The sequence below is a fragment of the Chrysochloris asiatica genome, unplaced genomic scaffold (genome assembly GCF_000296735.1).
Source record: "Chrysochloris asiatica unplaced genomic scaffold, ChrAsi1.0 scaffold00012, whole genome shotgun sequence".
Lineage (NCBI taxonomy): Eukaryota > Metazoa > Chordata > Mammalia > Afrosoricida > Chrysochloridae > Chrysochloris > Chrysochloris asiatica.
In genome coordinates, this window is record NW_006408530.1 from 24396532 (window position 1) to 24418763 (window position 22232).

Sequence of the window (22232 nt, forward strand, 5' to 3'; positions counted from 1 at the left end):
GAATATGTATTGAAGGTGCATGTACTCTTCTTACTCACAATAGGAAACAAAGTGTTCAAGAAAATAAAGGTATTGGAATAACTTTGTTTTAATTACAATAAATTATATTCTGCCACTTAGCTTCTTACTATAGTTAATATACTTTTAGTTTATGAAATGTAATCTGGAGGCCTCTTTAGTTACTCATATAATACCTATCAAGATGTGAGATAGTCACATTGTGGTTGAAAGTATGTTTAATATAATAGTATAATAAGTATTTTGAATGACAGAAATGATCTGTTTAAGTAATCATAACCTAAGTCTTCCATTTCATGATACGCTTTTTCTTTCCCAGCTGAATTTAAATGTCAGCCAGGCCGATTTCAGTGTGGGACTGGCCTCTGTGCTCTCCCTGCTTTTATCTGTGATGGAGAGAATGACTGTGGAGACAATTCAGATGAACTCAACTGTGGTAGGGGATTCAATTCTTAACTATGGGCCATAAATCTAATTCTTAACTATGGGACATAAATCTAATTCTTAACTTATTATGTTGGCACTAATTTAAATTCAGACACAGATTTCAGTTCAGATGTTTTATTCTGTTTTATAGACACACATGTCTGCTTGTCAGGTCAGTTCAAGTGTACCAAGAACCAAAAATGCATTCCAGTAAACCTCAGATGTAATGGACAAGATGATTGTGGTGATGAGGAAGATGAAAGGGACTGTCGTAAGTCACCTAAAATTGCTTTTCCTTGTCTTACTTATGATTCTTGATTATCATCAATCTAAAAAGTATAATTGTGCTACACAGAGCAGCACAGTGTAGAAAAATATTACAGCAATTATGGTAAACAAGCTAAAATCAACTATCAATTGCATTGTATTGTTTTTAGAGGCTTTAAATAGAGTATGGAGTCCTGGTGTGGACCCAGAGGATAAGCAATGTATTGCAAGGTCGGTTTAAACTATAAGGTCAGTGGTTCAAATTCACTAGGCATTCATTGGAAACTCTATACATGGTCACTATGAATCAAAATCAACTCCATGCATTTAACAGCAATATAGAGTATAGAGAGAATTTAAGTACGTGTGATTATTACATTAAAAATGATCTGGAAATCATGGCAAATACAAAACCAAATCTACTCTAATAAGAGAAATAATAACAGCATTGCAGCTAATTATGTTTTTATTTCATAAATTGATTTTTTGCCCATAGTAAGTGGATTCATATAACTCAGTTCAGCTTAATTGTTGTTAGTCATTCACTGTGACCCAGCATAGGGTTTCTGAGGAGCAGCTATTGAATTTAAACCATTAGCACTTCAATGCTAATCCTCCAGTGCCACACCTACTTAACTTTAATTCAATCCATTTTCATTGCTGTTGTTTTGTGCAATGGAGTCTTTCTGACTCTTAGTGACTCTGAATAGGGTTTCAGAGGCTACTTAAAGAATTTATGGTTAAAATACAGAACTTGGTAAAATGATATAGTAAAAGTATTTGATGAATATCTCTAAATAATGGGTTCCTAGTGTGGCACTAGATAAGCAGTAGACTGCTAGCCAGAAGGTCAGCAGCTCAAACCTACTTGCTACTCCTAGGAAGCCTTCTGTGAATTGGGACTGATTTAACAGCACTTAACGACAAAGACTATAAGCTTCATTCTTTGTATCTTATTAGGTGACTTGAAAGAATAATAGTAAAGTATCTTCTATTCTATTTACTTGTTTTCATTCTATATGTAAAAAGCAAGTTGCATTAAATGGAAAGCAAAGCAGTTTCCACAATGTACACAGGTTCATATATGCACATGTACACACATACACACAAAGACCCTGTTGACAGAGTACCTTCCAGCTTTCAGGGTTTCAGCAGAACTGCTGTCAACAATTTATATCTTGCTGAAGTTTTATTTTTTCTTCTAAAAAATTTATCAGTAAATAATTGGCAGTCATCCAACAATTTGATCTAGATGGTGCATTCAGAATAAAGTCGACACCAATTCTTTATGATTAACCATTCTGGAAGCTGATCTATTAAACTGGCTAGGATTTGTAGTGCAGTTTACAGTCTTCGGTGGATGTTTACCTTTTTCCTCAAAAACTAAACACAACTTCTAGTGATTATAATAAAAGCTAAGCTTGTTGCCTCTTCATTTGCTTACTCTCTTCTGATTTCAATCTATTTTTAGTATATAAAATGTATATGCATTAATTGTTAACTTTATTTATTTAGAGAATATCATTTGCAAGGGCCTATTCGATCTCCTCCCTCAATATCTAATGATTTTCTCTATTCCCTCTGAAAGTGATATTAAGAATACGTTAATTATATTGATGGTGGTGGTTATGTGCTTTGGAGTTGGTTCCGACTCATAGCGACCCTATACAGAGTTTCTGAGACTGTAAATCTTTGAGGGAGAAGAAAGCATCATCTTTCTCCCGTGGAACGGTGCTAGTTTTGAACTGCTGACCTTGTGGTTAGCAACCTGACTTGTAACCACTAAGCTACCAGAGCTCCTTAGGCATACATTACAGGTAATCAGAAGTTAAAGCACCTTACCTTTAACGCATTTTCAGCTGACTGTCTTAACATTTGTCTGTCTAATTGGATTTAAAATAAAATGTCAGTTTTATCCAAAGCTACATTTTTAACAGGATTGTTTCCCTCTTAAGCTGAAAACAGCTGTTCTCCAGACTACTTCCAGTGTAAAACAACCAAACATTGCATTTCCAAGCTGTGGGTTTGTGATGAAGATCCAGATTGTGCTGATGCATCAGATGAGGCCAACTGTGGTGAGTGTTTTTTGACTATGGATCGTATCTATTGTATTTGTGTCATAGCCTGTGATGGCTGGGGTAGACTGAATTTAAATCATTTATGATCCCAATGAAACTAAATTTTACATGAGAAAGTTTTGCCTCTATATTCATAGAGTTTAGCAGATAGGTTATCTATTTTACATAAAACATGGAGGAGTGATGGGAAGAATGAATATTTCTAAGTATAATGCACATTTCTAGAATAACACAAATGGGTAAGAAAAGGGTATCACTTTTATGTCAGTGTGAGCACGTGGTATTAGCATTTGGTGAATAGAAGCAGAGAAACAGTATTTCCTTTTCCAGAATGACTTTATTTTTCTAGTTTAATACATAAGATTTCCTATTCTTTCAGTGAATATTATTATTCATTGTTAAGCATGGTGACAAAAGGAAGACATAATAAAAGCATCTGTTCTGTTACAGCAGATAACTATGATCTCTTAATAAGTTAGCATTTGTTTCTGAAACAATTCTTACTTAAATTCTTTTATTTATGATATTTTTTCTTAATTATTACAAATAATTTTTTTTCAGAAATGGGGAAAACATTATTTTGAATGCATTTGATTCTATCTTGAAAATATCAACAGAAATAACAGTAGATTCCATGTATAATCACTTTATCAGTATTTATTAAACATTAATACTTTGTGGGCACATATGGCAATCTTGACATTTGGGGGGAATAAAAATTATTATTTAATTTAGTAATTGTTTAGAAAAGACTAAGTTTGATCAAACTGAAAATAGACTTCCAGGCTTCACTGACAGAATTAAGTTGAATTCATTTTTTTACATTCCACATTACTTTTGAATCTTTCTTATGAGGGAAATGAAACATCGTTAGGTTACACTTATACTGAATACTGCTTATGAGCTACATGAATGTATAGCATGTTTTGAAGTGATTTTCCTCATGGTGTTTCCATGCAAATGTGTGTCTTAGGTATCTAGAACTGGTGTAACAGAAATACAAGTATATGGCTATAACAAACCATAATTTGCTATCACAGTTTGTTGTTACTGTTATAAGTACCTTCAAACCAGTTCTGACTCATAGAGACCCCATGATCCTATGTATAGGGTTCCTAAGGAGCATCTGATAAATTTGAACTCCCAATCTTGCAGTTCAAACCAGAGCATTATACCACAGCATCACCATAGTGTGTTGTTGTTGTTGTTATTAAGTGCCGTTGAGTTGATTCAGACCCATAGCGACCCTGTATATAGTTTCCAAGGAGTGGTTGGTGAGCTTGACACATTCACCCTGCGGTTTAAATGACTTTGCATTTCAGTGCATTAACCCACAGTGCCACACCAAAACTCCACCATAGTTTTGTTGTTGTTAAGTGCCGTTGAATTATTTTGACCCATAGAAACCCAGTATAGGGTTTCCAAGGAGTGACTGGTAAGCTTGAACCACCGACCTTGAGGTTCAAACCGAATTTGCAATCCAGTGCATTGGCCCACAGCACCACACCAGGACTCCTAGAAATACAAATTCAGAGTGCCAGACAAAGGGGAAGACTGGCTCTGAGGGAGTTTTCTAGTGATCACTCTTCTCCAGAACCTAGGGGTTTCCTGTCACAAGGACCCTGGGACCAAAGACACAATGCACTCCATTCCCAGCTCTTCTTTCTTGATAGTAGTAGGTCCCTGATCTCTGTTCTTGTTTAAACTCTCTCTCAAAAAAGATGGACTCAAGATACAATTTAATCCTGAAGATTACACGTTGCCTCATTAATATAACCACCATTAATCGTGCCTCATAAACATCATAGAAGTTAGAATTTACAGCACATAGACTAATTACATCAGATCACAAAATGGACTACAGTCACAAAATACTGAGAACCATGACCTAGCCAAGCTTACACATATTGAGGGGCTGTGGGAAGACACAATTCAATGCTTCAGAAAAAGCAACTAATACCATTTACCACTATGTAAAATCTTTCTTCATAATCAATTCACCAGGCCTGAGGATGTATTTCTCACAAAACTGCCTATAACAATTATTACGGAAATTTTGCAGGCTAGTTTATGTTGCTGCCTAGTTTTCTTTATAATCTTCTGCATTTGTTTTCCCCAAAATAAAGTGGAATAATGCAAACAACTTGTGGAACACATTATAAATTCTAGTTTTTATATCCACTCACATGGGTATAATGGAACTGTTGATCAGTTATATTGTTTGATTATCTTATAATTATCAATAATAATAATATTACCTAATATTTAACTGGTACTTATTATATATGGCTTTGACTGTATGGATCATGACAAACTATGGATAACATTGCAAAGAATAGATATTTCAGAACACTTAATTGTGTTCATAAGGAACTTGTCCATAAATCCATATGCAGTCGTTCCAATAAAACAAGAGGAAACTGAATGTTTTAAAATCAGGATAGGTGTGTACAAGGGCTATATTCTTTCACAATACTTATTCAATATGTATGCTTAGCAAATTACACGTGAAGCTGAATTATATGAAGAACATGGCATCAAGACTGGAGGAAGCTCATTAACAACCTCTGACATGCAGATGATACAGCCTTGCTTGCTGAAAATGAAGAGGACTTAAAATGCTTACTGATGAAGATCAAAGACCACAGACTTCAATATGGGTTACACCCCAATGTAAAGAAACAAAAATCCTCACACTAGACCAATAAATAACTTCATAATAAATGGCGACATGATTGAAATTGTCCAAGACTGCATTTTGCTTGGATCCCCTATCAACACTCATGGAAGCAGCACTCAAGACCTTAAATGATGTATTAAATTAGGCAATTCTGCTACAAAAGACCTCTTTAAAGTCTTTTCAAAAGTCACAATGTCCGTTAATGGAATAATGTGTGCTTGATCCACACCATTGTATTTTCAATAGCCTCAGATACATGTAAAAATTCGACAATGAATAAGACAAACCAAAGAAGAATTGATGCATTTGAGTTATGCTGTTGGAGAAGAATATTAAAAGTACCATGGACTTGTCAGAAAATACAACAAATACATCTGTGTTTGAAAAAGTGCAGTCAGAATGCTCCTTAGGTGCCAAATGGAAAGGCTTTTTGTCTCATACTTTGAACATATTATCAGGAGAGACAAGTCCCTGGAGAAGGGCATCATTCTTGGTAAAGTGGAAGGTCAGTAAAAATGAAGAAGAACCCCAATGAGATGGATTGGCACAGCTAAAGCAGCAATGGGCTCAAGGGTATAACAAAGATTATGAAGATGTCAAAGGACCAGGCAATATTTCATTCTGTTGTACACAGGTTGGCTTCAGAATCCTAGTGTGGCATTGAAAGATAAGCACTGGATAGCTAACCACAAGGTCATTTGTTGAAACCCAACAGCCACTCCCCAGAGGTCCTATACAGGGTCGCTTTGAGTCAGAATCAACTTTACAGTACTTAAAAACAACAACAAATGATGACAATGTAGGGCTTAGGTAATATACTAATGGCTTTATAGTGATTATCTCACTTACTTGCTTTAGTCTATATACTTTTCTTGGGAGTTTTCAGGAGAAACAGAACCAATCAGATAGATAAATGATATTATCTATTAAGACATTAAGGAATTGTCTCATGCAATTACAGGGGTTTGGAATTGTGTAGGTCAAACTACAGGCTAATGATTCCTATAGTCTTTTGTCCCCAAATCCATAGATCAAACAATAGACAGCCGTATAAAGTGACCAGTAACAACAGGGACATATGAAATATTAGAACAACAACTACATGAGATCAAAAGGGCAGCACTTGTTCAGGAATAAACTGCAAGGTTGGTGGTTCAAATTCACCAGCTGCTGGTTGGAAACCCTATACAGAGTGGCTGTGAATCAGAACTGACTTGAAGGCACTTATCAACAACATTTAGAAGGCAGAGAGAAGAAGTAAAAAAGGAAACAGTAAACAAAGAAACTAAAGCGAAAGAGTGCTGTTACACTGTGGGGAATTGCAATTAATGCCACAAAACAAAAATGTGTATGAATTGTTGAATGAAAGGCCAATTTGCTCTGTAAATTCTCAACAAGACCATAACTTAAAAAGAAAGAAACCCATAGGTCAGACAAGGAAAGAGTGAAGAGAGGAAGAGTTCTGATAAAATGTCAATTTATAGTTTGGAGGCAGGATATGCCCTGTAGAAAACTTCCCTTTTGTTCTTAATTCAGATAACTGATTAAGGTTTGTTCACATTATGAAGGTTAATATGTCCCAATTTAGGGTGAACTGATTTAACCACAGTTAGCTATTTCATAATGGCATTGACAGTAGTATTTGATCAAATCACTGGTCAACATAGTCTAGCCCAAATGACATACGTTATTCACCATCACAATATCTATTTTAAAGATTAGGAAATGAGACACAGAAGATTATAGGAAGTAGTCAGGCTGAGACCGCATGATACCAGGATTGTGTGATACCAAAGAAAGTGCTTTGAACCACTGTGAGCACAGTGTGTATCTACCTCATTTGCTCTCTACAAGATAAAAATATTTACATGTTTTCTCTAAGAATGTATAAGGTTCTCCCAGCTACGAGCATTGCCAAAAGTTGTATACATGCTATAATACGATTATTGTATATGTATGTAGATACATATATGCCTGTGTGTTGTGTGTAAACACATGGTTGTTGTTAGGAGTCATGGAGTAAATTTTGACTCACAGAGACTCCATGTGACAAAGTAGTTCAGTTCCATAGGTTTTCCTAGGCTGCTTTCTTTATGGTAGCAGATTGTCAGGTTTTTCTCCTGTGGAACTGCTGAGTGGGTCTAAAATGGCAACCTGTTGGTTAGCAGCTAAACACTCAACAGTTGTATCACCAGCACTCCTAACATAGATGCATACCTACATATATATCATTGATAACTATTGTAGTTCAGTGCCATGAGTTGCTTCTGTCTTATAGCAACACTGTATAGTGTTTCCTAGACTGTAAGTGCCTGTGGAAGCAGAAAGCCTCGTCTTTCTCCCATGGAGCAGCTGGTGGACTCAAATCACCCACTTGATAGTTCACAGTCCAGTGCTTATCCTCCAGAGCCTCCACACTCCCTCAGTTGGTAATCTTATAAAATTATTCCTTTTTTTGCTTTAACCTGTTTATTGATGCTTCACTATTTGCCAAAGAAAAATATTGTATGAGACCACTACCATAAAACATCAAGAAAAGCTTTTCATACTATAAGAAACATTCTTTAATAGATACCGGGGCAGAAGATGAAGGGAGTATAAATTACTAGGGAATGGACATGTATCAACTTTGATGAAGGGAAAGGCAATATACAATAAGGGGCGGTCAGTAATTATGGAGGCAGGAAAAGATATTAGGAGGAATGCAAAAGTTAAAGGCAAAAGAGGTAAATCCTAGAATATACACATTCCTGCAATATAACGGTGATAGATAGACAGGCAGTCTGAAAGGGTATGGGAGAGAGAGTAGAACTATACCCGTGAATATATCTATAGGCTTAACAGACAATATTTATATGTTTGCGTTTACCTGTGTTATTTTTGTTAAGTGTCGCCAGTGGGTTTTGACTGACACTTTACATCTCTGAGGCTTTACATCTCTGAGGCTTTACATCTTTACGGTTACAGAAACCCTCATCTTTCTCCTGGGGAGCAGCTGGCAACTCAAACCATGGTCCTTGTGGTTCAAAGTCCAATGCTCATCATATGGAGCCACCACATTCCTCATATTTACCTATACTGCAAATATATTCATGAATGCAATGATGCACCCGAACAACAATGTGTGATCATATGCTGCCTCTTGCAATGGTTGATCATTGATCATTTCTTTTTGGTACAGTGACTGTGTTTTCCTTTTCTCTTCTTTTGATGCTTCTTAACATATTCAATATTTTGCCCAGAGTCACAACGTCAATATTGTAAGCTGTAACTTGAATGTTTCTTCAGTTCTTTCAGCTTGAGAAATACTGAACATGTTCTACCCTTTTGGTTTTCTAACTCCAGGTCTTTGCACATTTCATTATAACACTTGACTTTGTCTTCTCCAGCTACACTTTGAAATTTTAGGTTCAGCTTTTTTATCTCCTCATTTATCCCTTTAACTTTAGCATCACTAAGCTGGTAAGTAAATTTCAGAGTTTCTTCTGTTATCTATTTTGGTCTTTTCCTTCTTTCTTATCTTCTGAATGAACTTTTGCTTTCTTCCTGTATAATGTTTCTGATGTCATTCCACAAATTTTCTGGTCTTTGGTCATTAATGTCTAATGCATCAAATCTGTTCCTGAGATGGTCTTTAAATTCAGGTGGGATATGTTCAAGTTCATATTTTGACTCTCATGGATGTGTTTTAATTTTCTTCAGCTTCAGCCTGAACTTGCATATGAGCAATTAATGGTCTGTTTCATAGTATGTCCCTTACCTTGCTTTGGCTGATGATATGGAGCTTTTACACCATCTCTGCCCACAGGTGTTATAAATTTTATTTCTGTGTATTCTATCTAGTGAGGTTGTATTTTATATTATTTAAAAAAAGTTATTTGCAGTGAATAAGTCATTTCAAATTTCTATTATCTCTAACATAATATATCACCAAGGTCATATTTTCCAACTACTGAGCCTTCCTCTTTGCCTCCAACCTTCACATTTCAGTCATCCAATCGTCAATACATCTTGATTGCATTTTTGATCAATTTCACACAGAAGAAATTGGTAGAGTATTTCAGTTTCAACATCACTGAAATTAGTAGCAGGTGTGTGAATTTGAATAATAGTGGTATTGAGTAGTCTTCCTTGTTGAGTGGCCTCGAGCTGATTCTCACATAGTGACCCTGTATAGGGTTTCCAACAAAGAGCTGGTGGGTTTGAATTGCCGATCTTGTGGTTTGTAGTCCAGTGCTGATCCTACAGCACCACCCCAGAAGTCCAAGTCTTCATTATAGGCATGTGGATATTATTGTATCACAGACAGTATTGCATTGCAAGATAGATCTTGAAATTTTCTTTCTGATGATGACAGTGATGCTATACCTTTTCAATTTGTCATTGCCAGCATAGTGAACCATATGATGATCATATTTTAAATGGCTAATACCAGTCCATTTCAGCTCACGAATGGGTAGGATAGTGATCTATAGGCATTCTGTTTCATTTTTGACACCTTCTATATTTCCCCTGGGGGCACAGTGAGTCAGGCATTGTGTTGCTAACTGCAATGTCAGTAGTTCAAACTCACCAGCTCCTCAGTTCAAGAAAGAAGAGATTCTCTGCTTCCATAAAGATGTACAGCTTCAGAAACCCTATGGAGTAGTTCTACTCTGACCTATTGGGTCATTATAAATCAGAATAAGCATGAGGTCAGTGGACTAATTATCCTTTCTTAGTTTTTATCTTTTGGATTTCAATTGCCAGTGATTTTAATGCATCCTGTTTGCATGTTTGGTCACTTTCAGACTTTCAAGTTGGTAAAAATCTTTAATCTCCTCATCTTTGGCATTAATCATTGGTGTGGAACTTTAAATAATAGTTTTATTAACTGGTCTTCCTTATAGGTGTGGTGGTGTTAACCTATCACTGACAGCATTGCTTTTCAGGATAGATCTGAACATGTTCTTTTTGACAATGTAGTCAATACTGATCCTCTTAAATTGATTATTCCTGGCATAGTAGAACATATAATTGTCCAATTGAAACTGATCAATACCAGTTCCATTTCAGCTCATTAGTCTAATAGATTTCTAATGATGAGCCACCATTGTATACCTGGTTTGTATCTCACCTGATCATAATTTTTTTGTTATGATCTTGGATTGTTTTGATGAGATATGTTCATCTATAGTTATGATGGATTTTTGGTAACAGGGTAGTTAATAAGTTTCACAGAATGAGCTCAAGAGTATTGCTTCCTTTCAAATGTTTTGGAAGACTGAGTAGAAGTGGTGTTCACTTTTCTCTGAATGTTTGGTCAGTTTCCACAGTGAAGTCTTCTGGGCCCACATGTTTCTTTTGAAGTGGAAGGGAGATGGAGAGCAGATGATATCTTCTGTCTTCTTTTGTTATGCATCTATTTAGGCTTCCTACCTCCAAGTCATTTGAACTACAAAGTGGGTGGTTCAAGCTCACCAACTGCTCCTTAGAAACCCTATACAGGGTCTTTATGGGTTGGAATCAACTTGAAGGCACTTAACAACAGTAACAACCTCTATTTCCAGGAGCCCTGGTGTGACACTGTAGGTTAATGCACTGGTCAGTTTGAACCACAAGGTTGGTTCCTTGGAAATGCTATACAGGGTCGTTTTGAGTCAGAACTAACTTGACAGTACTTAGCAACAACAACAACTGCTGTATTTCCAGAAATTATATGATTTTATTACAAGAAATAATAAGGATAAGCACTGGACGGCTAACCATAAGGTCAGAAGTTCAAACCCACCAGCCACTCCTTGGAAACCCTATGAAGGATTGCTATGAGTTAGAACTGACTCAGTGGTACCAAATAACATCTTTGAAAATGCTCACTTTTCCTTTAAACCTTGGTTGTTGTGTTGTTGATACTAGGTGCCACTGAGTCGGTTCCAACTCATAGAGACCCTACATAGGACAGAATGAAACACGGTCTGTACCTCGGGCATCCTTACAATTATTGTTATCCTTGATCCCATGAGCTCATTATTGCTGACAATGTGTGATTCCATTTTGTTAGTGGTCTTCTCATTTTCGTTGACTCTCCGCTTTTCCAAGAATAATGTCCTTCTCAGGAACTGGTCCCTCCTGACAACATGTCCAAAGTAGGAGAGATGAAGTCTTGCCATCTTTGCTCCTAAGGAACATTCTGGCTATATTTCTTTCATTAAAGATCTTCTGGCAGTCCATGGCATTTTCGGTATTCTTTTCCAACACCACAATTCAAATGCTCTTCTATGGCTTTGCTTATTCATTGTCCAACTCTTGCATGCATATGAGGAGATTGAAAATACCATGGCTTGGATCAGGTTCATCTCAGTCCTCAAAGTGCTGTTTAGCACTTTAAAGAGAACCTTTGCAGCAAATTTGCCTAATGCAATACATCTTTTGATTTCTTGACTGATGCTTCCATGAGAAGTGGTTGCCGTTGTTAAGTACTGTAGAGTATGTTCCAACCCATAGTGACCCTGTATAGGGTATCTGAGGAGCAGCTGGTGAGCTTGAACTGCCAACCATGCAGTTCAAACCGACTTTGCAGTCCAGCGCATTAACCATGGTGCCACACCAGGACTCCAATGAGAACTGGTAGGAACTGTAACTGGTAGGAATTGTAAATACTATATCTAGGATTTTTTTCCTAGTTATTTTTTAGAATAAGTATGTTTTTGAAAAAAAAATATATATATCATATTGATTGGACATAGAAATTTGTGTCAAATCATATTTTTCAAGATACCTTTCTTGCTCATCCCCTTTTCCTTGATCTTTCTTGATTTAAAATTCTAGTTAAATAGCTAAAGTATTCCATGACTAATGTATGCAATGTGGATTTATCCATACTAGTCTTCAAGGTCAAACTTTCACTAGGTTGATTTTCTGGAGAATAGACATAGTGTCTTATTCATTTTGAAACTATGTTAATATTGACTAAACATTTATTAACTATGTGATTCAATGGGTTTGAACATAGTTTTATTTTTTAGGATATATATTTTCACCTAGTAGCTTTTCTACTAACATTAGTTATGCCTGTCATGATAGAAATATTTTATTTATGGTTTTGTATACATTTGGGCCACAGTTCCTATTACATTTCCTGAAAATATCTGAAAGTCTGGATTACTGTGTTTCTTTTTATTTGGTTTTGCTTTTCTGCTGGAGGTAAATATCAGAAGTACTTCAGAAAAGAGGCATTCTTCATAGTCTAAAGCTTACACAGTAATCGTATCTTTCACTGAACTGAAATAGAGCTTTTAAAAATGGTGTCTGCATTATGTATTTTTTCTTTTTTTAAAAAAAATAACTTGCATTTTAAAAAACAGTAAATAACACTGGAGATCTAGCAATAGAGTGAATCAATTATAGAATTATTATTATTCATATTAATTTTAGATGACTAAATGATTATTTAATTGAATAAATAACATGTGACTTTTGAGATTATATGTTTATCCTAATTTTACTTACTTTGGGTACATTTTCAAAAATTTATATAATTCCAAAGAAAAATATTTGACTCTGTGCCTTGTTCCAATTTATCTTCAATAATAAGAAATAATTCATTTTTCTTCTTATTTTTGTGAAGCTTGGTAATTGACAATGAATTTGAATAGTCCAGATTCCTAATTGAAAGATACACTTAAATCTTGGCAATGAAAGCTGTATTTGTTAGCACAGAAATACCCGCAAAAAATGAACACGTTAAAAAATTCTTGTTTAGAATAATTAAACCAAAAATAATTCCATATAACTTTATTGGCTGATGGTATGACAACCTACTATTTGAAATGTTGTTGGTCAAGGGAGAGTGTAAACCTTGCATTGGAGAACGTTTTCATGCCAGTTTGTTTTCACAGCTGGATTTTACTATTTGTTTAAAGTGCAACATTTTCCGTCTACTCAGTTTCAGTTTTGGGCTCAAAGCCATGGCCCAGTAATTTTACCATTTTACCAACAGATGGAAAGTGTCCACTAACCATGTTGCTGGATTAACATGGAATACATTTCCAAATCACAAGAAAAGACAGAGGGAAATGTCAAGTCCTCTCACTTCCATCTATAGTACCCATGCTCTTATAATGCTCATGGAATCCTCTGATTTAAAAAGGCTCATTACAGGTCATCTGGTTAAAACAGAGCAAATTCTACCATTCTCAGTCTAAAAATCTAGCAAACAAAGAACAACAACCATGACAAATCATAAAATCAACAGTTCTCTGATATTTAGATGAGATCCTAAAATTATAAAACTATAAAAATTAAACTTATTTTCTTATCTTTCATTTTCTTTAAGTACATATTGTGACTAATCTATCACTATCCTTTGTGTGAAAGTCCTTTGTCTAAGGATTCTCAAATTAAAATTCTTTCACAAACTTCTCCAGGCCAAGTATTTCAATTTTCTTTAATCTCCACATGGGTTATATTTTCCATTTGGTTAATCAGTATATATCTCTCCCTTGAAACCTACTCAAGTTCTATGCTTTGGTTAGAGTTCAGTAAAATTGCTGAATACTTCATCATTCACCATTTCTGTCTGCCTACTTTTGTCATCTTATATTGTGTTTGATTAAAAACAAATAAAACCACAGTTGTCGAGGTCCTATGTCGGGGTTCAGCCTCAACAAGGAAGTGTGGCTGTCATGAAGAAGGGAGATGTGGCGGTGAAAGGGATAGAGAAAGAGAGAGATGAAATATATACAAAAAAGACAGACACACAGATATGATGCAAGCTGGCAGGTAGGCAGATCTGCAAACATATTGCCTAGCATTGTTCACAGAACTCACTCTACCTCAGTCTTTTATTCTCTTTTTTAGGAAGGGATTTGTTACAAAGGATGTAATTCACAAAGGGAGGATGTGATTCTTTAGATAAGATAGGATACAGAACTGAAATGTGATTAATCATTCAAAACAGGACATAATGATTCATAGGAACAACTTTTAAGATATTTTCATAGTTTTTCTTAACAATCTAACGTTTTTATTTTTACAGAAAAAAGGTTCAATCAAGCTGTTATATATTAACTTTTAGGCTTAAATGATCTAGATCAGCGAAGTGCGGCTTCTCATGGATACTTAACATAAAGCAAGGTTCCTGAAAGGAGCCAAGCTGTCTCTGTACACTTTGCAAACTTTTGTTTGTGAGCAAAGATCTCAGGCACCAGGCTTCATTTATCTATATCTAAAATGCTACCTTGTTCTTAATTATCACATTTCTATATACTTTCAGGTGGAAGGAGAGCATCTGGGTTAAACTGATTATATTCAGAGGCGGTTTAATGGGGCTGCCACTATTATCCTCTAATCCAACATTCCCAGAATTTACCATTCCACTTTATTTACAAAACTTGGGTAGTTTTTCTCTAAAAACCTTTTCTCATATTCCCAATATACCTGTTCCTGGCCTTTCTGAATTATCTGAGGAAACTTTTACTGCCTTGACTCTAAAAAGGGGTTTCAAACCCATTATTGTTCATGGATATCAAACATAACTGAATAATCAAATAAGGAGCAGTTCTGACATTCATCCCAGGTGGCTATCGCTTGTTCCTCAGAAAGATTTGTTCCCAGGACTCCATGCACTGCCAGTGGAGGCATTCAGAGAGGCATTGTATAAGAAACCATTTTCTCAGAAGCTACAATTACTGGAGTTAGAAGCATAGAATGAACAATATTAGGACCAAAGAAAATTATACAGTGGTAGCCAACTAGTAAGTTCGCAAAAACCAATAAACCCTTGGCCCTCATGGTCCATGGCTCGTAATCCTGAGAAGGGCCCCGGCGTTGGATTTTCGTCCATGTTGTCACAGGGCCACAACGTCTCAGTACTTGTGTATGTCCCCAACACACAGTTTTATTAACATATGGCTAATTTTTATGACCACCTGCTACTTTGAAAATTTTACATAAATTGTGCCAGATTTTCAATGTCATATATTTATGAATTGTTTCCATTGTGTTCTTTTTCCAAAAAAAAAAAAAAAAGGAATTAATGAAGCCTATTATCTTTCTTGGAATCCTGGTATGGTGCTGGGGGTTTATGAGCTGGACTGCAAGGTAAGTGTGGCCCAATACATTGGCAGTTCAAGCTCACCAGCTGCTTCTCAGAAATCTTATATAGGATCACTATGAGTTGAAACCAACTCATAGGCAATTAATAACAACAGCAAAAACAATAATTGTCTCTCAAGCCAATTTATAAGCTTCAGGGTGACTAGTACCTTATATTTTTTGCTCCTCAATATATATTCTATGGTGTGGTGCACTGGGCTAGCATATCAGACTGCAAAGTCATGGGACCTGCAAGGTCAGTGGCTCAAGCTCACCAGCTGCTCCTTGGAAATCCTATACAAAGTTGCTATGGGTCGGAATTGACTTGACGGCACTTAACAACAACAACAACTACAGAATGTAGCATAGATACCTATTTAAGAGATGAATGAAAAAAGTAAATAAAAGAAAATAAAAACATTATGTGGTTTAACAAAATATGAGACTTTTTCTAAATCTGGATTTTAGGATAACATTGTTGTTGTTGTTAAGTGCTGTCAAGTTGGTTCCAAACCACAGCAACCCTGTGTAGGGTTTCCAAGAAGCGGCTAGTGAACTTGAACCACTAACTTTGCGGTTCAAACCGACTTTGCAGTCCAGTGCATGAACTCAGAGTGCCACACCAGGCAATAATTGCCTTTTATTGAGTTCCTCTACGTTTTATTTTACTTTTGTACAAATACTACAGCCCTATTGATTAATTCAATAGTTTGTGATTAATTAATGTGAAAATTTAACCTAAGTTATAAGAAGATAGCCTTGGTGGCACAGCAGTTAAGTGATCAGCTACTAACTGAAAGTTTTGTGGTTTAAACCCACCAGACATTCTGCAGAAGAAAGACATGGCAACCTACTTCTGTAAATATTATATACAGCCTTGGAAGCCCTAAGAGTCAGTTCTCCTTTGTTCTTTACTATTACTGAATCTGAATATACTCAAGGGCAATGGATTTGTTTTGAGTTTGGGGTTTTAATAAACATGCACTGGCATACCCTAATAAATCATTGCAATGAGACTTCTGTTCTCACCTATAGAACAGGATGTGCAAACTGAGCAGCCACATGAAAAAAGCCCATAAGCTCTAGAGGTACTAGTAGCAGAGCTTCATTCTCAAATTTAGTATTTATTAATTAGATAGATTTCTTGAGGATTCTTCTGTTTCCTCATTTGTAATACCTTGGCCTTAGAAAGAAGATGAAATGGTTAAAAGAAAGAACCAGATCTTAAGCCTTCAAAAATATTTTTCTATCTTCTGGGCACTTTTGGCTAAATAATGCACATTGATATATCTAAAGCATGAAATAATCCATCCTGCAAAGGAGAGAGAAGGGAGCAAATAAAATATCAAAATACAATACAGAAATTTGTGACAACAATGGTTCTGTGAAATCTTACATCCTGTCAGGAGGAGGGAAACATACAAGAGGATCAGTAAGTGCATTTGTCACTTAAAATCAAATATAACCAGAGTAAAACTAGTTTTTTATTTATTTGCTTTATTGTGTTGTTCTCATGGTTTTTATTTTTTAATGGTGGTTACAGTTATACATTTTAAGGGCCACAAATGAATGTACAGCTATGAATTGTCAGGCCAATTTTATACAAGGGGGTTTCAAAAATTTTGTAGAAAAATTCCATTATCTTTTTATTGTATTTTTCCACAAACTTTTGAAGGCCCCTTATACAGATGTCATTGAATATAAATATGCTGTACTCTCTTAGAACTTTCTGTAAGTTCTATTTTTTGTTTGTTTGTTTGTTTAACAGCTTTCATGAAATAATATTAAAAGATAATGGGCTATCCAGGGACAAAGAATCAGAGTTCCTGGTGGGAGTCACTGGTTAGACTTGAATTCACAACCACCATAACTATACCATGAAGTCCTTATGTGATGCTGTAGGATAAATACTAGGCTGTTAACTGAAAGTTCAGAGGTTTGAATCCATGCACTGCTCCTCAGGAATCCATTAAGTGATTACTATGAGTCAGAACTGACAACGCACTTAACAACACCACCATAACAGTGTCAAGAAGAACCTAGTGGTGCAAATGGTTAATGTGCTCGATTTGAGTCTAAAATCTACTAAGAGACATCTCATAAGAAAGGCTTGGCAAAATATTTCCTGAAATTCTGCCATTGAAAATTGTATGGAACCCATTTCTACTCAGAAACACATGGAGACATCATGAATTTGAGTCAACTGGACAATTGGACTCAATGGACCAACCCAACATAACAATTTCACTTTTAGTGCAGGTATGATCTGTACTTCAAAATGGGAGAGTTAAGAGTGGGTTCTTGTTGTTGCTGTTATTGAATGCCATCCAATCAGTTCTGACTCATAGCGACCCTGTATAGGGTTTCCTAGGAGTGGCTGGTGAGCTTAAACTGCTGACCTTGCAGTTCAAACCAAACTTGCAGTCCAGCACATTAACCCACAGCACAACACCAGAACTCCTAAGAGTAGAGAGGAATCAGAATCTGTGGTGAATGTAGAAATTGGAGATCTCAGATTCTGTTCAGTACTAAGCCCAGGTTTGAGGAAGGTAGACAGAAAAGCTATGGTAAGTGAAAAATGGAGGAATCTCTTTCCTGCTTATTGTTGTCATTGTTGTTGTTAAGTGCCATCGAGTCGGTTCCAACCCATAGCGACCATGTATAGGGTTTCCGAGGAGCATATGGTGAGCTTGAACCACTAACCTTACAGTTCAAACAGCTTTGCAATCTGGTGCTTTAACCCACTGCACCACAGCAAGACTCTTCCTGCTCCTTAGAGAATCCTAGGCCATATCCATTGCCCCAGCTAGGGCACATTTTTTATTAGATATACCACTCTTACATGCAGCTGACTTATGAACATATTGATTGTTTAGGTGATTTAAATGTAACCGGGTTTGAAAAATGAACATTATTACATTATTTTATTTTATTTCCATGCTGTGAGTACCTGGATCAGAAATTTAGTGAAGAAATAATAGTGGAAGTTGAAACTAAATCAGCATAATTAAAAAGTATTTAGAGAGAAAAGCAAAAGATTTTAAGGCTCTCATATCGAATGTGTGTTTCCATAATAAACATGAAGATAATACTGACATCGGAGAGAATTTTAGGAAATATATGTTATCTCTTGCATTAAAAATGTGATTCTCTTTTTAGCAATAAATAGATAATCATGTTACAAATGTTCTGAAACAGACCATCTTAATTATGTTCCAAGATCTCCTGCTAAGGTAGAGATAATATTTTACTTAATGTGAAACAAATTTTTCTGCAAATGACACCACAGCTAACATGGTCCCAAGTATGTTAAAGTCTGCCAAGTGAATAAAAATAGTTTAATATTTGTCATTTTCCTTAAAAAATGGCAATGCAATTTTTTTCTTTAATGGTGAGTGTCTTCGAGTTTAGATGCTTTTGTTTAGAGAACGAATTGGAACCTTTTGCCTTCTAGCTGCGTGTCAGTTAGAGTGAGATAAAATTGTTCATGGAATGCCTTTTTAGATATAGAGTTTCATTTTAACAGGCAAAAGCATATATTCACAGAGGCAGATTTCTTACTGCAAACCTTAGTTCAGATATGGCTCTTAGGGGATTTTCTCTAAAGCAAATATTAAACATTGGCATAATGTTAATACATCTGGTGTATATAGAAATTTAAGACAGGAGATAAGGTATTAAGATGACTTTTTTTTTTAATGCCTCCAAATACTATCTTGGGAATATTAACCCAAACTTTTATGAATATTATGATAATATTATCTGTCTATGTGTGTTGTGTTTGTCTGTGTAAGTATATTAAAGCTAGCTTTCTTTCTTGGTTGTTGGTAATTGTTTTGTTTTGTTTTTTTAGCTTTTCATTTTTATTTGGGTGAAAGTTAACAGAGCACAGTGGTTTTACATTCACCAATTCATACACGTTTTCCTAGTGACATTGACCACAAGTCTCACATTATAACTGATGTCATTCTTTCTACTTCCTCCCATTTCCATTTATAGTTCTCTCCTGTCCTGCCCTGCCTCCTGAGTGACATCCCTGAGCAAATGCTGATCTTTTGATCTCATATCCTTGATTGCACTAAGGAATGTGTAGGTCCTGTTGCTACCATTGGCCTTATTGGTCTGTCAATTGTGTGGCTGAAAGTTAAGTCATAGGGATGAATTCAGTGCCAGGCTTGAAGGGTATCTAAGAACCATAATCTATAGGGTTCTACCAGTCTCCACCAGACCACTAAGCCTGGTCTTTTGTTTTTTTTTATGATTTTGAGTTTTGTTCCACATTTTTCTCTCACACTATCCAGGACACCTGTGGCAATCCCATTCAGACAGGTGGACAGTGGTAGCCGGTACCCTCTACTTATTCTGGTGTCAGAGTCATAAAAGCTGAGGTTTGTGTTAATTAGCCATTTGGACTCTTTCCATGCATCTTTTGATTTTTTCCCCCATTCTTTGCTTCAGACAGGAAACCAATAGTTGCACCTTAAATGGTTGCTCATAAGCTTTTTTATTTTTTAAGTTTTTATTGTGAGATTTACATGGGAGAATATGTTTTACACTCATCCTATCTTATTTCGTTTCATTGCAATGATTACAGTTCCCTCCATACATCATCATATAACCCCAAAGGGTACACCACACAGACCTGCCCCTCTCTCCCCCTGGCCACCAGCACACAGCCCTTCTCCTGCCCTGAGTCCAGTGTCCCCAGCCACTCCATCTGTCCACGTCATCATCTCTATCTTCATCCCTGGCGTCATTGCCTCTCTGGGTAGAATCACGCTCTCCGTTCTTCTCACTTGATGGCCCCTGGGCTGCACAATCAATCACTCTCCTCCTTTTATCAAAAAACACCTACCTCTATATTTCCTAGCCTCACAGTCAGACCTGATGGCAATTATTCACTGTTGTACCACAAGAGTCTTATCCCAATTTCCTTTTGCCAGCCCGGTCCCAATGGATTGGAAATCATTCAGTGGTGATTCTACCTTCCCCTGCCCCATCTGGAACTCGGCTCCCTCCTGAAAGCTTATAAGTCAGTCACTTCTTGCCTTTATAGCCACCCCCACAATTTTGGGTAACTAATGTCTATGTTGCCCATCCCTGTCAATCCTGTGTACTGAGAGGGTGGGAGTCATCCTTGCTGTAAAGATTTGTTCCCTTTTTTGAGCTACTACGTCCATAAGTTATAGGTAAAGTTCATCAAAGTGTAGCAGGTTACACTTTTTTTTTTTTTTTTTTCCTCTCTTCTTTCTTCTAATCAAATTCTGATCATCTAGCAATTGAAGCCAGGTCAAATGGGTACTATCTGCAAGTATGGGTGTTCTTGTGCATCTTCCCTCACTTTATATCAGCTGGGTGCTTCACTCTCTGCTCTAGCCCTCTGTGACCATGTCACTGCCTCTGGGCCCAGGAGTCCCCGGGTCTTACTGTACTGCTTGCCATCCATGTCTCCACCTGGGTTCACAGGGGTCTATTGAATGTTGTTGGGCTTAGTTTGCAACTTCATTATTCTTTTTCCTCCTCTTCCCTTATCAGTGACCAATGTGGTCACCATCCAGACAACATGCCTGCTCATGTTTTCTCCTTGAGTCTCAGTCTTAGAAGGGGGTTTGCTCTGAGGGGTTCCGACCACTTGCCTTGATGGCTCTTGGGCAAACAGCTTACTTGTTCTTGTAACAATCAATCAGACTGTCATTCTTGTTTTGGATTTTTCCTGGCAGTCTTTCTTTCATGATGTATCTTCTGTTCTTCTAGCCACTCCAGGCTGGTCTACTCGTCCTTTCCAGTGGAAACTTCCTACCTCAGTTGGTTCTGGATGGGGTTCTGGATTCCACCTATGGTCTTGTGCAATGTAAAGGCTCCACAGAAAGCCTCTTTCACTGGGCAACTTCTAGCCCCCTTTAAGGTATTCCAATCAGTTATAGGCTGAAGATGGACTGACAAGCTTTCTGTAGTGATGATTCTGGCTATTCCTTTCTTCCCACCTCAAATGTCTATTTTACAATGGTAGGGAAGGGAAATCAAGATTCAAAAGACAGCCAAGCATCCTAACACTATTCCACTCTTTTACCCCTTCAAAGGGTGCCTCAGTCCTTGCATCCTGGAACCCTGTTGTTCCAAGGTTGTGCATACATCATCATTTCCTCTGTCCCACCTAGCCCATGCGAACCTGCCTAACTGTTCTACCATTCCCTTCCCCCTTCTTGTGTATTGCCCCCTCCCCCACTGCACCCAAGCTATCCTGTGTCTATTCCTTACCCTGTGCTCTATCTTCCCCTCCATCCCTCCCCTCCTCTCGTCCCATACATCCTGGGGATCAGCAAATATATATATATAATTTTTCCCCTTTTGGTGTGGGCTCTTTTTCTTACTCTTTTACAATAATGGTCCTGTGCAGTATTTCTCCTTTTGTGACTGACTAATTTCACTCAGCATAAAGTCCTCAAGCTTCATCCATTTTATGTGGTGGCTTGCAGCTTCCTTGTTCTTCTTCAAGGTGGCATAGTATTTCACTGTATGTATGTAGCAAAGTTTGTTTATCCATTCTTCAATTGATGGGCACTTAGACTGTCTCCATCTTTTTGCTATTGTAAATAGTGCTGCTATGAACATTGGTGTGCATCTATCTACTCATGATATGCCTCATATTTTTTGTGGGTAAATACCAAGTAGAGGAATTGTTGGATCAT

At 36.7% G+C, this 22232-nt stretch overlaps 1 protein-coding gene across 1 annotated transcript in view; it reads left to right on the top strand.

The window, feature by feature from the left end:
- LRP1B (low density lipoprotein receptor-related protein 1B) overlaps positions 1-22232 on the top strand; it is a 2342762-nt gene that overhangs the window by 2049388 nt on the left and 271142 nt on the right. The window contains exons 64-66 of the mRNA XM_006834597.1: positions 338-454; positions 596-715; positions 2667-2786. Of these exons, the coding sequence (XP_006834660.1) occupies positions 338-454; positions 596-715; positions 2667-2786 (357 nt within the window). The remainder of the gene's footprint in view (positions 1-337; positions 455-595; positions 716-2666; positions 2787-22232) is intronic.